This window comes from Limulus polyphemus, unplaced genomic scaffold, assembly GCF_000517525.1.
Source record: "Limulus polyphemus unplaced genomic scaffold, Limulus_polyphemus-2.1.2 Scaffold5446, whole genome shotgun sequence".
NCBI classification, from domain to species: domain Eukaryota; kingdom Metazoa; phylum Arthropoda; class Merostomata; order Xiphosura; family Limulidae; genus Limulus; species Limulus polyphemus.
Genome location: NW_013671056.1, coordinates 27,919 through 43,563, shown reverse-complemented (window position 1 = coordinate 43,563; position 15,645 = coordinate 27,919). Strand labels below are relative to the sequence as shown.

The window sequence follows — 15,645 nt, the reverse complement described above, 5'->3', positions numbered from 1 at the left end:
ATTTCATGTTTATATATGTACATAAAAACATTTTAATTTTGTTTCATAAATATATTTTTATTTCAAATTTGTGTTTATGTTTTATTGCAGTCGAACTTTTGTTTATTGTGCCGAATAAACCGTGGGGTCAGCAGCGTGAACTTTGTACGTTTTCCGTAAACTATCTCACTCGCCTATAATGAGAGGAATGTGACCAGGACTAATCTTTTAAATGCTGTAAAGTAATTTTCTTTGTAATTTATGGTATCTGTATCGTCTGGTAATCTCTTCTAACAGGATGTATCAAGTAACAAGGGGTCAGGCTCAGGCTGTGTTTATTGAAACCACCTGTACTATAAACTGTTACATACATTCGTTAGTAGTGGCAATTAGTTTTGTCTCTATTCTGAAACAACATACACGGACATATGTTGAAATAAACTTGTTTGAAAGTTCAAAGAAATTATATTCAAGTACCGAAAAGCTTTCTTACTATCCTATCTACAGTAACGTTCAAATGCGCCCGCGCTCGGTTGAACTGAACGAGAGTGACCACCAACAGAAGATTTATGTTGGAATGCGAAACTTAAGCTCTTCAATGTATTTAGACCCCAACTGTGAGAATGTCATAGCTTCCCTGTATTATTGAGATTAATGTATTTAGCCTGTTTCACAACCAACATATGGGTTTTATTGTTGTCACATGTACACTGAGTTTGAACCATTTGCAAAATATCAGAACTATATATATATCAGTTAGACTGTTTTAATTCTAACGCAATAACAACAGAAGTGTGGGTCTTACTACAAAGCAAAGATTGTAAAAAGGAAAAATATAAAATTCTTATGTGGTACTGGTACTAGTAGTATTACGTACAAATCACACAAGTTTATTCTAAATACTGAATCATATTATTATTATTATTATGAACTAAACATAAAATTATGCTAAATTATTGAACTTAAAACTATAAATTTAAATTCAAAAGAATATAAAAAATCACAAACTCTTTCAGTTCAAAGTCCTAAGTCTAATTCATGTAAAGACTTTGCACTCGCCACTCGATAGCTCTTAACCCTAACAATCGTGGATCAACTTCTTTCCTAAAAAATACATCTATTTTGAGTTAATGTTTCAATATAATGATTAATATAAACAGATATACGATACAGCATGAGTTAAGCTACTATATAAAAATAATAAAAGTCATGTACATCCCATGCAGTTTTTTCCAGAAGCAACTTTTCTAACGCTTATAGAAAAGCACTATTGGCCAGTACTAAATACAACCTCTACATAAAATGGCAGTTACTATAATAAGCACCACCCACATTCATATTGTAAAATTCAGAGAACAACGTTTCATCACGTGCTTTCTTTATGATCCTATGGTTTGTCAAATGTGAGATACATTGATTGGAATAACATGGTACTGAAATTAATACCTTCGACTAGGATTGGCTAAAAGTTTTACAACTGAGGTTTAACACGCCCAGATGCAGTTTTATAAAGAAAACAGAGTAGAAAAAGGTTTAGATACCAATCATAGATGGCAGAACCAGTGTTGAAGTGAAAGGAAGTATCTTAAAAAAATTTTTGGAAAAAAAATTTCTTCTTAGAGGGTGCTTATTTACAGTCTAAAATGTATTTCAGGAATTTGTTCACTAAATTCCTCTTTAAACTCCATTAAACAATACAATTTTGTACAAATAATTGAATGTGATGCTAGTATTTACAAAAATAAAATCTGAAATCCAATAAAAGATAAGTTCTCTATAATTTTTTCAATTCACAAATGATTTTGCTATTACAACAAGACAAAATGGGCACGGCAATTATCAGGTTAAGTTTAAACCCTCGTGACGTACACAGTAAAGGATGCCCTTGGCAAGAGGGTTAATTTTATATGAAAACAAAGTGCTAGCTTGAACACTATGATCAGGCTAGAAGTCAAATTATAAAAAATAAACTGTTACTACATGAGCTAGAACTTGACAATTAATTAATTATTTGCTAATAAATTAATCAGTGACCTCATTAATCAATTAGTACTGTTTCTGAAAAAAAAACGAAAAAGTTGGCAGCTGGTGCTACCAGGGAGTTTGCTTTTTTTTTTGTCAGTAGTTCAACAACAACAAAAAATTTGGAATCAGTTACTGCCAACTATTTGCCTTTATTCTAAGGCAGCACTCCAAAATTAGTGACAGATAACCTTAGTATCTTTTCTGTAACAAAAACAGGAGGAGCAAGTTTAATTGCAATATTTTGATTACTTGAATTGCCGGTTATTTTTGTGACAGTTGGTTTAATCCTAACTTTGATTTATTGATCTTTGAAATAATTGAAACACTAATTTTGATTAATCAATTTAATCTGATTAGTTTAAATGATAATTGTTATCCATAGGTAATCAATTATATCAATTAATTGATTAAATCATAATGTCACACAGTCTCCCTCTTTTGAAAAATCACTTCTAGTTTGGGAGTATTTACTGCACTGAACCTTGAGAAAATAAAATTGGAGATCTAAGGATATATTGTCTATCTACCCAACATGAATGGTTCTTTACGTAATGCTTTTCCAATTCCTCACCAAGGCATTCCCCATAGAGGTAGGCATGAAATCCATCCTTCATGCTGATTTCATGTCTTCTAGGATGTTGAGATCCAGAGAAAATACTGGTCAGTGCTGTTCAAATTATGCAAGGATGATACATGCATTAATAGAATGAGTATTATCATTCGTGAAAGTGGAGCTGTCCAGTATATATAATATCAGCAAAAAATCTCACATCAAGACAGTTTTGTTATTTACTGTTTTTGTTTTTTTAAAGTATAATTTTATTTACAGGTTGACGAAAATAGCTGCCCTGATATCTTTGCCAAAGAAGCAACAGTTCCTACAAAGACTGCTAGGTTATTGGACATTGAAAAGACAGCATCGAAATGGTGTGCCTTTATTAAGAAGGTTACAAGCAGCACACCAGCCTCGTAAGGAACAGGTCAGTTACTACAATGTTATAGTACAAAAAAAAAAATTGAGAAATTTTTAAATATGTTTTTCAAGTTTTATAAGTCACAATTTCATATTTTTCTGAATTTACATGATTGAAAAAAACTGTTAAAGTTAGTTTATAGCTATTTATATTCATGGCTAATTATTATTTGATAAATTGTAAAATTTAGTAACATATTTTTAATGTATTTACCATAATTTATTTTCTGAATGTTAAAATTTTACATTGATTTTCATGTTTGAAATTTTTTATGTTTTTACATGGTGGAGTTATACTGGCTTTCTGTAAATGGAAAAAGAAAACTGAATTTCTGATAGAAACATTTTGACAGAAGAAATACTTATTCAATTTAAATAATTATAGATTTAAACATTATGCAATATACTTACCAGGTTTCCAAAACAATATCGAGTGTATGACTTTCATAGGTTTTGGTTGATTTAATTTTTTAAATGATGATTTACGTTGTTTTATTATGTAATTGTACAACAGCCAGTTAGCTTGTTCTAGTTAATGTGAAAAAAATTTACTCAAAACAAAAGTCTTTACACATGCTTAATTTTCAGTGTGAAATGATTTAATTTCTAAATGTGAAAAAAAACAACAACAGTTCATGTAATATCAAATGCTGGTTATAAACTTTCATGGAAGAAGCATGCAGTTTGAAGTGTTTATAGTTAACAAATCACCAACCTGGACTTAGGAATGTGCTTGTAATTATAAGTTAATTTACAAAAATTTGTCAAGAAATCAGTTAACTAATTAATGACGTACTCATTAGTCACAATACCTCATAAGTGTTTTTTGTAAGACCTAAATTTACATACAGTTTTTAAGGCAGAAGTGGTTAAGAATCTTAGAGCATTATTATTATAAAAACAAACCCTCTTTATGCCTCTCAGTTTTCATCCATCTGTTTACTTTCTAATCAAATGATATGCTTCAAAGGAAGCTAAAAACATCTTAGAGTAGTTATATGTATTTCTACGTAAAGCAAGGTGATTCATTGTTGTTTGAAGAATGTACGTGTCAAAGGTTTTCATTTTTCATATTTTGGGCTGCTATGACACGTAGTCTAATTTTGTGTTTGTCTGCTCTCTCAGAAATAGTTTGGGTTGTGTTCGTAATTGCAGAAGTGTTTGAAGGGGAGGAGCTTGACTTTACAATAATAGTCTATATTCCTGAGATGTGTTTAATTTTGAATTATTTCATGGAGCTTTATCAAATTAGAAATTAGCTTTAAGCTTATTAAGAACTCTTGATGATATTTTATATTTCTTGGTCTTCAAACAGATCCTAAACCCAGTCTTTTTACTATTATTTTTAGAAGATTGAGAGCAAAGAGCTGAGTGCACTCAAGGGGCAGTTACGATACTGGCAGCGTTTACGACAAGACTTAGAACGTGCAAGATTGCTAGTAGAACTCATTCGTAAACGTGAAAAACTGAAAAGAGAATACGTTAGTATCTGTATTGTAGTTGTGTAGTTTGAGAAATAATTTTTGTTGTTGTTGCCTTCACAGGTTGTTAAGATTTTACTGTTTCTTTAATATATTGCCCTGTAAAGTGAAATTAAGCAAAACTAAGTTAGGTTACCTCTCTTATGTGGCAGTCATTTTAGTTAGGGGTTGAAATTTCCTAGACATTAATGCAAAACATTCATGGTAATAGCCTTAAAAACTATTAGAAAGCTGTAACAGTGGTGTTTTTTTAAAGTATGGTATAATTATGCTTCTATTTGCTGACTTTATGTCACTAACATCTTAGAAAAGAAAAACATATTAAAGTCCTTTTTGATGGATATGCCTGATGTGAACCAGTTGGGATAACATTTCACTTTTGATCATCCTTGCTCAGCAAAGTAGTGTTCTTTAAAATATCGTACAACTTGATAATTTATAAGCAAAAGTTTATTATTTTGATTCACTATTCAGATCAGAGTTCACAAGTTTGCCACTGAGATGACTCTTAATCCGCTAAGGATGATGCTGAATGAGATCTTGGATCAGTTAAAAGCTAAGGATATTGCCAGTATATTTGCTGAACCAGTTGATGTAAAAGAAGTAAGTAGACAATTTCTTTACTTAAAGTATTGTTAGCACATTGTAAAATATATATGAATTTTACTGTGCAAATCTTCCAATTTACTAAGATGGTTTTAATGTTTATCTTAAAGTCTGAAAGACCCTAATTTTTAGTGAATGGCATGTTCAGTGATTCTGAACATGGGGCACACACCCCACAGGGGGGCAATTTGAAAATGCTACAATAAGAAAAAATTTTCATTTGGGTGTGAAATTTTGGTAAATTTCTATATTTTACGTAATAATATTATTATACCTTTTCAACACCAACTTTGTTATTATATTAAAGGGGCATAAAATTGTTTGAGGTGTCGAGGTGGGGCATGGAGCAAAAAAGGTTAAGAACCACTGCCTTAGACTATAATGGAATATCATCATTACAGGTTTTTGAGTTTCATGATATAATTGTTATTTAACCATGCTGTGTTAAACTATTACTAACAAAGTTATGGTGCCCACTTTACATATTTACATTATTAATACTGGCTTTACATTCAAGAGTTATTATGATCTTTTGTCACTCTTCATTGTGATTTTTATTTCATGTTTTATTTTCATTAAAAGAAATGTCTTTGTATAATACATACTTTTAATCATGTACACAGTATTGTTCATATGTGGATCTAATATTATAACCATTAAGGACCTTAAGAGACTTGTGCATACAGAGCCCTAAGTATTTGTGTATAGACATGCTAATTTCATTTACTTATCAACTATTGGCATGTTTATTTGACTCTGATTTGGTGGTTTTGAGATTATATTGAGACATATTTTTTAACTTTCCAAGGTTCCAGATTATCTAGATGTCATTAAACATCCAATGGACTTTTCTACTATGAAGAAAAAACTTAATGATCATCAGTATTCAAACTTCAGTGACTTTGAAGCAGATTTTCATCTCATCATAAACAACTGTTTAATGTATAATGCTAAAGACACAATCTTTTACAAAGCAGCCCAGAAATTAAGAGAACAAGTGAGTTTTTTTTCTCTCTGAAATTTCAACTATGTATGCTTCATATCATTTTGTATTCATAGCAATTAAATCAAATGTATATTTTTATGTGTTGAAGAATAACAATAATGCACATACTGATATTTGTTAATTAAAATGTTTGTGCTTTTCCTTATGATTGTTGGATGGTTAATCATTTTTTTTCAATTATCAAATAATGTTAATATTTGTCTCATTCTGAAGTAGGGAAGGATTTGATAATTTATTTTACCAGACATTTTTAAAAGTATGAAAAAAAAAATGTCAATTTTCCTAAATTAACAGGGAGGTGCTATTTTACGACATGCCCAGAGACGGGTCGAATTAGTAGGTTATGAGTTTGACACTGGAATCCATTTGAAACAACCTCCACAGATTGACCAGATTTCAGACTGCAAAATCATGGAAGAAAGTATGTAGTGATGTTATTTTATAAATTTTGTTTTCATGTAGTAAAAGGACAGAAGCTTTACCAAAATATGATAAGGTTGAGTAAATCTGTAAACATTTGCTTCTTTTGGTGACTGACTGTTTGTATTCTCAGATTCATTGATCTCCCCTTTGAGTATTCAGATAACATCAAACTATAGGATGTTGAACTGAATTATTTTGATGTTGACTGAGTTTAGAGAAAAGAACGAGAGGACAATGTAAAAATTAGAGGAAAGAAAATAACATTTATCCAATACTTAACCCTTTCCAGTGTTGGCATTGAATTTTGAAAACTTTGTTTTTATAGCCATGATAGTCACATTTCAGAAAAAAAAAACATATTGTAATGTATTTACGTTTTTAGTTGTTGTAAGAAATAATGAAAATTTAATAAGAAATATTTGAAAGAAAAATATAAATATCTAACCAAAAATCCAATCTCTTTTTAACTTGGATAAAGTTTCAAAATTCAGATTTGTTTTGTAAGAAACTAAGCTTTCTGAAAACTAAACATCTGCCATATTTATCCTTCCTTTAGTATTTCTACATAGTGTTTGCTTGTATCTAGCTGAAATATTAAAAAAAAAATTTTGAAGAGCTATATTGAAATTAATGGTTCTCAAGTAAGTATGCATTTTATGTTTGAAACCGTAGACACCAAAATTATATCATTTTGTTTGTTACATTATGTTCTCGTCAGCAATCTATTTTCTGTATTTTGTAGGCTTCTACCACTTCCTCTTCCTCCTATAAAGTGATGGAATAAGATACATTTAGCAAATTTGCTAGGTTTTTTACATGTACTCTCAGATAATTCAGAAACATATAAGGGTATTATGTATCTTCCTGTAAACCAGTTAGAGCAACAGAGTGTATTTCTTTTGCAAAATATGGCCTTTCATGGGCAGTAGTTTCTTCGACTGCTTGCTGTACATTAAGTTCCGTAATGCGCATGTCTGAAGCTTACTCTACGTAATTGGTCTAATTTATAAATTACCATGTTTTTTATAATAAAACAGATGAAATCAAAGACACGTAGGTGTGTGAAGGTATACTAATTGAAAAAAATAATAATAATGTACCTGTCACAGGCCTTAACTACATATAAAGTTCAATGTTGCTTCTAGGATGCATATTTAAGTTATTTTGATCGTCACATTGTAAAAAATAATTGTTTAACTGCCTACTAGTTGTGTTTGCCTACCATTCAAAAGATATTGTGAATGACTTCGTAATGATAGATCACGATCATAACCAAAAAATTTGGAACAGTAATTAGCTCATTTGGATATGCAAAGGAATGTGATTGGCTGCATTATGACATCATTTGGTTTTGCGGAAGATTCCTTTGATATTATGGGATATCGATGATTGATAATGGCAGAGAAAATTAAAGGTACGAAGACTTTCAAGATGCAGTTAAGTTTAAAAAGCATGACTTCATTTTTCCATCAAAATGATGCAAGAATAGAAATAAATAAAGGAAAAAGGTGCAGAGAAGACGACTGCAATTTAAGTTTTGTCAGTGAATTTGTAGATATTTTCAGTAAATACACAAATGAAACAAATTTCAATGATTCATTTTACTGTATTTTCAAATAAAAGTTACTTGATCATGGTATGCATTTGTAACTTGCGAAGTTAATACCTACTTCATTACATTGATGGCCCACATTCTGTAAGTCAGTGGTGGATTTGGCCCACTTGAGGGAAATCCTAGAAACAACACTGAAGTTGGTTCTTCTTGTAATGATTTTTATTCCTTTGTAAACAGTAAATTTCTTCCAGAAATCTGAACTTTGTAAAAGATTCACTGAATACCATTTTTTATCACAAAAGTGATTGTGTGTCAAATAACAAATAAAGTTAGAAGATATCTGAGCTTTACAGAACCGTAAAGAATGTGCCTGTGTTGACATAATGCTGGAAAGGGTTAACTTCTCATGCTACAGGTCTTCCTATGGTCAGGGGTCAAAGGGTAGATCATTGCATTTGTAGACTTACATTAAAAATTTTAATTTTTATGAATGTATGTCAATAAGTTTGGTGTCAAATTGTAGATTATCATTAAAATTTTAGTATTATATGTTAATTAAAAAAATCCTAACTATTGATTTTTGTGTGTCATGTGGTATGTTGAATACAGCTTTCGTTCAAGTTATATGTTTGTGATGTCCAAATACAAAGTCTGTAGTTTCTCACGAATTAGAAACTCAAATTAAAGATATTGACAAGCTGGAATATAAAATAAGAACCTCATCTTTTCTGTTTGCTGAGATATTGTTACATATAATGAATCAAACACAGTGGCCTGCCCACCTCTTTCCATTTTTGGAAATACTTTTTACGTACATTTACTTCTGTCTATGACCTGTGAATAACCAACTGAAAGCTCAAAATGTTCCCCTGGTGGTTTTCTCAGTGTGTAAAAGGTGGGAAGTTTCTTAGATTATTTCTTTGTCTTGAATTGCTGAAGGATGTGGCAAGTGAAAATATTGTCCAAAAATTTTATTTTTACTCAAATACAATTTAGTTAGTACGCCTAATACATTACAGTGGAATTCTTCAATATTGATAGAGTAATTTATAATATTTGGTTATTTCAAAATGAATATATAAAACCTAGAAAAAATTGTTTTGCATTCTCTGCATGCAATATTGGACAGTGCTTAGCAAATTATGGCAAGCGGATAAACGGGTACAAAGTTTATAAGTAGAAAAAATCTTTCTATATTTCTTTATTTACTGTTCTACGTTCTAAGAAAAATAACTGAAATTTAAGAACTTAGTTGTAAATAGTAATAATATATATGGATATGTAGTATATTATAACCCAAATGTGACTGTATTTTACAAAATACTGATTCATTAGGATAAACCAAAGACAGATCACTTTGTCAAGGCCACTTTTATACTGTTGGATACAATAATATGAGGCCCGGCATGGCTAGGTGATTAGGGCGCTCGACTCGCAATTTGCGGGTCGTGGGTTCGATTTCCCGTCACATCAAACATGCTCTCCCTTTCAGCCGTGGAGGCATTACAATGTGATGGTCAATCCCACTATTCGTTGGTAAAAGAGTAGCCCCAAGAGTTGACAGTGGGTGGTGATGACTAGCTGCCTTCCCTCTAGTCTTATACTACTAAATTAGGGATGGCTAGTGCAGATAGCCCTCATGTAGCTTTGCGTGAAATTCAAAACAAACAATAACATGACTGCACGTGTGCTGCATTATTGCAACTTGTGTAATGTTAGTCAGGCACAGCTGAAAGATCAGTGAAATTAAAAAATAAATAAATGAATAGATGCATAATGTTATGAGATTTAAACTATTTAGACTAAATGTTTGTTATAATTTGTAGTATTTCTAGAATGAAAAAGCATAACTTATATCTATTTCTTAATTTTTTATATTGGTTACGAGTTGTGTCAAATTAACAAACCTGTACACAGATACAATAGTGAAAATAACAGATAAAGTATAAAGTTTTTTCTAAAAAAAGGTTGACAGTTAACTGGAGGTTATTAAGAGGTTATAAAGATTTTGCATATGAAATTATACAATTTTTTCGATGCATAGAAGTATTTTTAATCTTAAAATCAAAATTACTTTGCATGTTGGATAGTCAACATTCAAAAAGCAAAAATGCAAGGGGCAAATCATCACTTGAAAAATCTTAAAACTTAATAAAAAAAATCTGATATTTTGTGTACTAAAGGCCTGCAATGTTTACTGATAATCTGCAAAATGTCATGAATTTTCTGTATTAAAAGTTATAGTTTGAAAAGTATAACAAGCAGAAAATATTTACAACTTTGGTTCTTGGGACCAAGCCTATAGTGAGAGAGTTAAACACAGTCAAAATGACAAGTGTGTAAAATGGATTACAGCATCTTTACAGGATGATCAGAGCTCTCAGAAAAATGTGGAGATGTATGTGAAACATCTGTTCCAGACTGAGGAAATATAGCATTACACATACAGTTTTACACTACTAATCTTGTCAGGCTACATGTACTGCTTATGTTACTATTTGTAGTGCCAGTTGAAAAAGAAGAGTGGATATATCCTTCTGGTTTCACCTGATCTCCCAATGGAAAAAATTGCTGCCCATCCTTACATAGTGTATTCTACTTTCCAGCAATCTTTTCCGCAAGAAAGCATATGTGTTACCATAGGGGAATGACATAGAATAATAGGTAACTAGAGTGAAAGGAACTTGGCAACTTCCTTGATCAACGTTCTACTTTAAATCTACATACGCTTGTATGCATGAAAATTTTGAAAACTTGTAGATGGACTTTAAGAATTTACTTTACTAAATAAAACAGATAGAAGTTACAAAGTGTACTTGAATATTACAGTGTTACTATAGTGGTATGAAAAAAATGCAGTACTGAAATATATGAGACTACAATACACACGTTTGGAAGAGCATTTCACAGTTGTGCTTCACATTAATTTAGCACACAAGTTTCATGAAGATATAGTTTATCAATAAGCATTTAATATTTTTGTGTTATAGGTGCCACAGTTATATTTATACTGCTATTACTATTAAATAATTGACTTTCAACGTCCATATTGAAAAGTTTAACTGGATTTGGAATTTTAGTGGTCACTAAAGCATAAAAAATTTGGTTTATTTGTATGTTTGATAATGTTTAACTCTCTCAACAAACAGGTCAAAGGTGCATGTCACATGTTAGTTATTTTCAAAATTCAGTTGAACAACTTTATTATCATTGTATGTCAATACAGTTGGCACCACAATGTAGTTTATAAATCAGATTTTAATATTATATGAGTTTTAATTCCAAAGAAAATATTAAAAATGCCAAATATGCTTTTTTGTGTGTCTTATAGCATGTCTTCTTGTCTTAATGCTGAGTTTATACAATGTTTATAGTGGTTAACAGATTAGAAACAAACTTCAGACATTTAAAAGCTGAAATACAAAATAATGACTTCAAACCTTTTTGATTTGCCGAGATAGCAATATATATTGTAAACCTACGATGTAGCCCCGCCCACTACTTCATTCTTTTGAAATCTCTTATGCCTACTTCTCTTAGGTACATGTTTATAACCAATAGAAAGAGCGCATTCCAAACTATGTAAACTGACAACCATTTGTAATTGACTTTAATGGGAAATTTGTATTTGAGTGGAAATTTGAACTTTGTTGAGTTGTTGGTTTGAACAGAAATTATATTTTATTTAACCCACATATGGTTTAGTTAGAAAGCCAGGTAAATTACAGTGGTTTTTGTAAGTACCATTATAGTATTTTGATAATATCTGGTTTTCTAAAATGCATCTTTGAATTTATAAAAGTTAATTTTTATTCCTTTTCAATTTGAGAGAATAAAAGAGGATTACAGCAAGGCTTATTAGTAAGTACAATATGCAAGTAAAAATGAATTTTGTAACATAGTAAATACTATAAGTTGTTGTGTTATGTAATAAGAAAAATAACCAAAAATTAAGCATTCATGAGTAAATAGTAATATGTATATATATACATGTTAATAAACACACACTTTGTACAGCTATACTGCTAAATTCCATCCTCCCCTGGAGGAAAACTAATATCCATACACTTAACAAGTTTATTGGATCAGCCCGGACTTTGTATAGAGCCATATCATTAACATTTGTTCACACATTTCTGTTATTTTAGATAATTTTTATTGCAACTACTATACTATAAACAAGCCGATAGATCCCCCCTTCAATGAGTTATTACAATAAACTCTCTGGGAAAGTTCTGGTAATTGCACTGAATAAGTTTATTTGCTACTAATTGTGAAAAGGTTAGAAGTATAAACTCTCAGGGGGAAGTACTTTGGAACTTTGTGGCCAATACTAAAGAGAATAAAACACTACTAGTCACTTTATTTTGCATTTTTTCAACTTATAAAGTTTTGGTGGTTACAAAGTTAGTCAAATTGACTGACCCTATATAAAGTTAGGGTAGAGAAAATAATAGATAAAATATATAGCTATTCTGAAAAAACAAAATAAAAAAAGTTTAATATTTATTTAGGAGTTGCCTGATCCAGTGTTTATACCAAAAATATTATCCACCAACATAAGTAGAAAGATAATTATTTCTTAAAATTGTCGTTGATGATAAAACAAGAAAGAATGAGCACAGTGTAACTCTTTTGATATTTACTCGATAGATTACACCAACCAAAGTAACCATCAATTTCTATAGGTTTTATGTATCTTCATAAGATTTTTTCAGCTTTTAGTAAACATTACGAGTCACTTGTATTAAAAATATCAGTTTTAATTAAGTATTTTTACAAAAAATTGGTACATGAATATGTGAAGTCAAAGAGTTGTCTGCTCCGAGTGCAAAGTGATTTTCAAGTTAAGATTAAAAACACGTTTCTTCATCTGAAAATTTTCAGATTTCACGTGCATAATCTCGAAAAGTATGATTTACTTTACTGCTGCTGTACTTTCATTTTTTGTGACTCTTTTATGGAACCCTTCACAAAAGATTTTAAGCAATTTCAATAAATTTTACAGCTACACACGCACACAGCCATTAAAAGAAACCCTCAAAAAATTACCCTTGGTTAATATTCGTAAATAGTTTGTGTGACTGGATACAAACATTAATGTTCAGCTTTTGATTTAATATCATGTGAATTATTTCATTGTTGTTTGGTTATGATACAAAAACAACAAAATTAATCTGTTGAAAGTATGGGCAGATTTCATAAAGTTTTTATACATTATGATCCAAGGGAATTGGAGCTTGGAATTGGTGTTACAATTAGCTAGAAATTTCCCAATGTAATTCATAATTTCATGGATTTGGAGGTTTTCAGCTATTTTCTGTGAAATAATTTGTTTAGATCATGTAGGAAAGAAACATCAAATATACATTTTTTGTCTCTTTGTGAAACAGCAGTAAGTCTACGGATTTACAGTACAAAAATCAGGGGTTGGATTCCCTTCAGTATACACAGCAGATAGTCCAATGTGGCATTGCTACAAGACATACACACTATACATTTTTATTAGGGGATCATAGTTTCAGTGTGTGGTAATTTGAACAACCCATTAGTCACAAGGTTTCTGTAGTGATTGATTATTAAAATATCTCTCTCTGTCTCCACACTGATGGACATGTGCAGATGGACATGTTGCCAACAGTACCGGTGACTACGCGATGGGTTCCGGACCATACATATATATATGTGACTTTGTTAATGTGCAAATAACAAATTCACAATACAATTCCTCATTCTAACCTCCACATGGTTAAATTTTCCGATACAGTACATTGCTTATTCTCATAGCTATTCTCATTCAGTGCTGCCCTTTATATACAAAATATTTTTTCATATGCCACAAGCCTTGAGCTCTCACGTACCTTACAATCAAATGGTTCAACTGCATTTCACATGCAAATCATCATGTGACAACTCTCCACCATTAGGTGTGTGACACACATTCCTGATGTATGTGACTCCTATTCTATTCCACTGACCTATCATTTCTCGTTTGGTAGTATTTGTGTTAAGATGTTTTTTGTTGTGCTCTTCAGTCATGTTTTTTGTTTAACTTAGTGCATTTTTTTTTACATTAATTCCAAGGTTCTTGTTGTTTTTTTCAAAAATTCAACAATTTTCTGATAACTTATATTTTCCAGTTTTCAGTTTTTTACTTCATCAAACTGTTATGTTTGATTATTTATTGTTACACTATGAATTCTGAAGTACCAATTACCACTTTGGAGGTAATACTTTCTACTAGCATACTCATACAGGCTAAAGGTGAGGGTAACTTGTTCATGAACTTGTCGGCTCTCCTCTGCCATGAGATTGATTGTTATATGAGTCAACCTACTTCTCTTGATGTTGCCCCTATTGCTTCTGAACATGCCAAACCTATTTGGGTCAACGAGGATTTTGATAGCCTTTTTCCTGATTTTGCTGTTGTCTTCCCAGGCCCCTACTGAGTAATCAGCTAGGCCTAATATGACTTTTTTAGACATGATTTTTCAGGTATATTTTGTTTTATCCATTTCCCCAATTTCATGTGATTCCCTTCTTTCTTTGTTACATGATATCCCCTCCTCTCAGTATTTGATTTCCCCCCTTCCCCAGTTACTAGGGTTCATGCAGAGTATTTTGTTTCTTATATGATTGATGGTACTAGCATGCCTCACCCTCCACGGGCTTAGGCCTACTATCAGTCTGAATGTCATTTTCTTGATTCTCAACTGTTGGAATCGATTTTGCCCATGTGGGGGATGGATCCTGATCATCTTGTTCATTTACCACATGCCCAGTTTTTCTCCCTTCCCTGTACCCTATTAACTCTCCTAAGCTACTTGCCTACCAACAGAGGTTGATCCACGAAGGTCCTGAGGGTTTTTCAGGGGATAGCTTCTCCCTAATTACCTTCATGTTGGCATTGTCTTCTTTGGCTCTTTCCTTTCACACATGGTTTCTCTGTTGTTGGGATACCGTTTTGTCTCAGGTTCATTTACCACCAACTTATTTTTGGGACTTGTGTATGGCTCCTTTTCTACAGTGGTAAGTTTTTGGTAATATTTCTGAGACTTTAGAATCGTGTGTGGAATCAGTGAGACAACAACGACCCTTTCTTCTTTGGTGGATCATTTGTCTCATTCAGAGCCTCGAGAAGCCCCTATTACTGTTTTCTGTCCTGCTTCTTCCCAGCCCTTAGCTGTTCCTACCTCCAGAGGTTCCTCCTCTTGTCCTTTTTTTTGGTGCAGATGGACATGTTACCAACAGTACCAGTGACTATACAGTGGGTTCTGGACTAGTGGGCACTTGACCAATTTTATTCCCCTTTGTCGACATTTCATCACAGATCTGTGGATTAATCGGCTATTATCCGAGGGACTTGTCATCCACTTCCTCTCCCCTCCTCCCTTGTTTCAGTTACTTAAATCCTTTCCATTGCCTTGGGATCCTATCACCAGTCAATGTCTGTTTGTGGCAGTACAAGATCTTCTATCCAGAATGCTTTCAAACCTGTCACTCATCCTTTCTCCAGGTTTTTATTCCAGGCTGTTTGTGGTACCCAAGAAAATTGGGGACTGGTGGCCTGTGATTTATTTGTCCCCCTCAATCAAAG

General features: G+C 31.8%; 1 protein-coding gene across 2 annotated transcripts in view; it reads left to right on the top strand.

The window, feature by feature from the left end:
- The window catches only part of LOC106472587 (peregrin-like), a 48,661-nt gene that overhangs the window by 17,657 nt on the left and 15,359 nt on the right, over window positions 1-15,645 (top strand). For both annotated transcript variants that reach the window (XM_022401150.1, XM_013933243.2), the window contains exons 6-10: window positions 2,834-2,984; window positions 4,327-4,458; window positions 4,933-5,061; window positions 5,873-6,061; window positions 6,365-6,491. In XM_022401150.1, coding sequence (XP_022256858.1) covers window positions 2,834-2,984; window positions 4,327-4,458; window positions 4,933-5,061; window positions 5,873-6,061; window positions 6,365-6,491 — 728 coding nt within the window. The remainder of the gene's footprint in view (window positions 1-2,833; window positions 2,985-4,326; window positions 4,459-4,932; window positions 5,062-5,872; window positions 6,062-6,364; window positions 6,492-15,645) is intronic.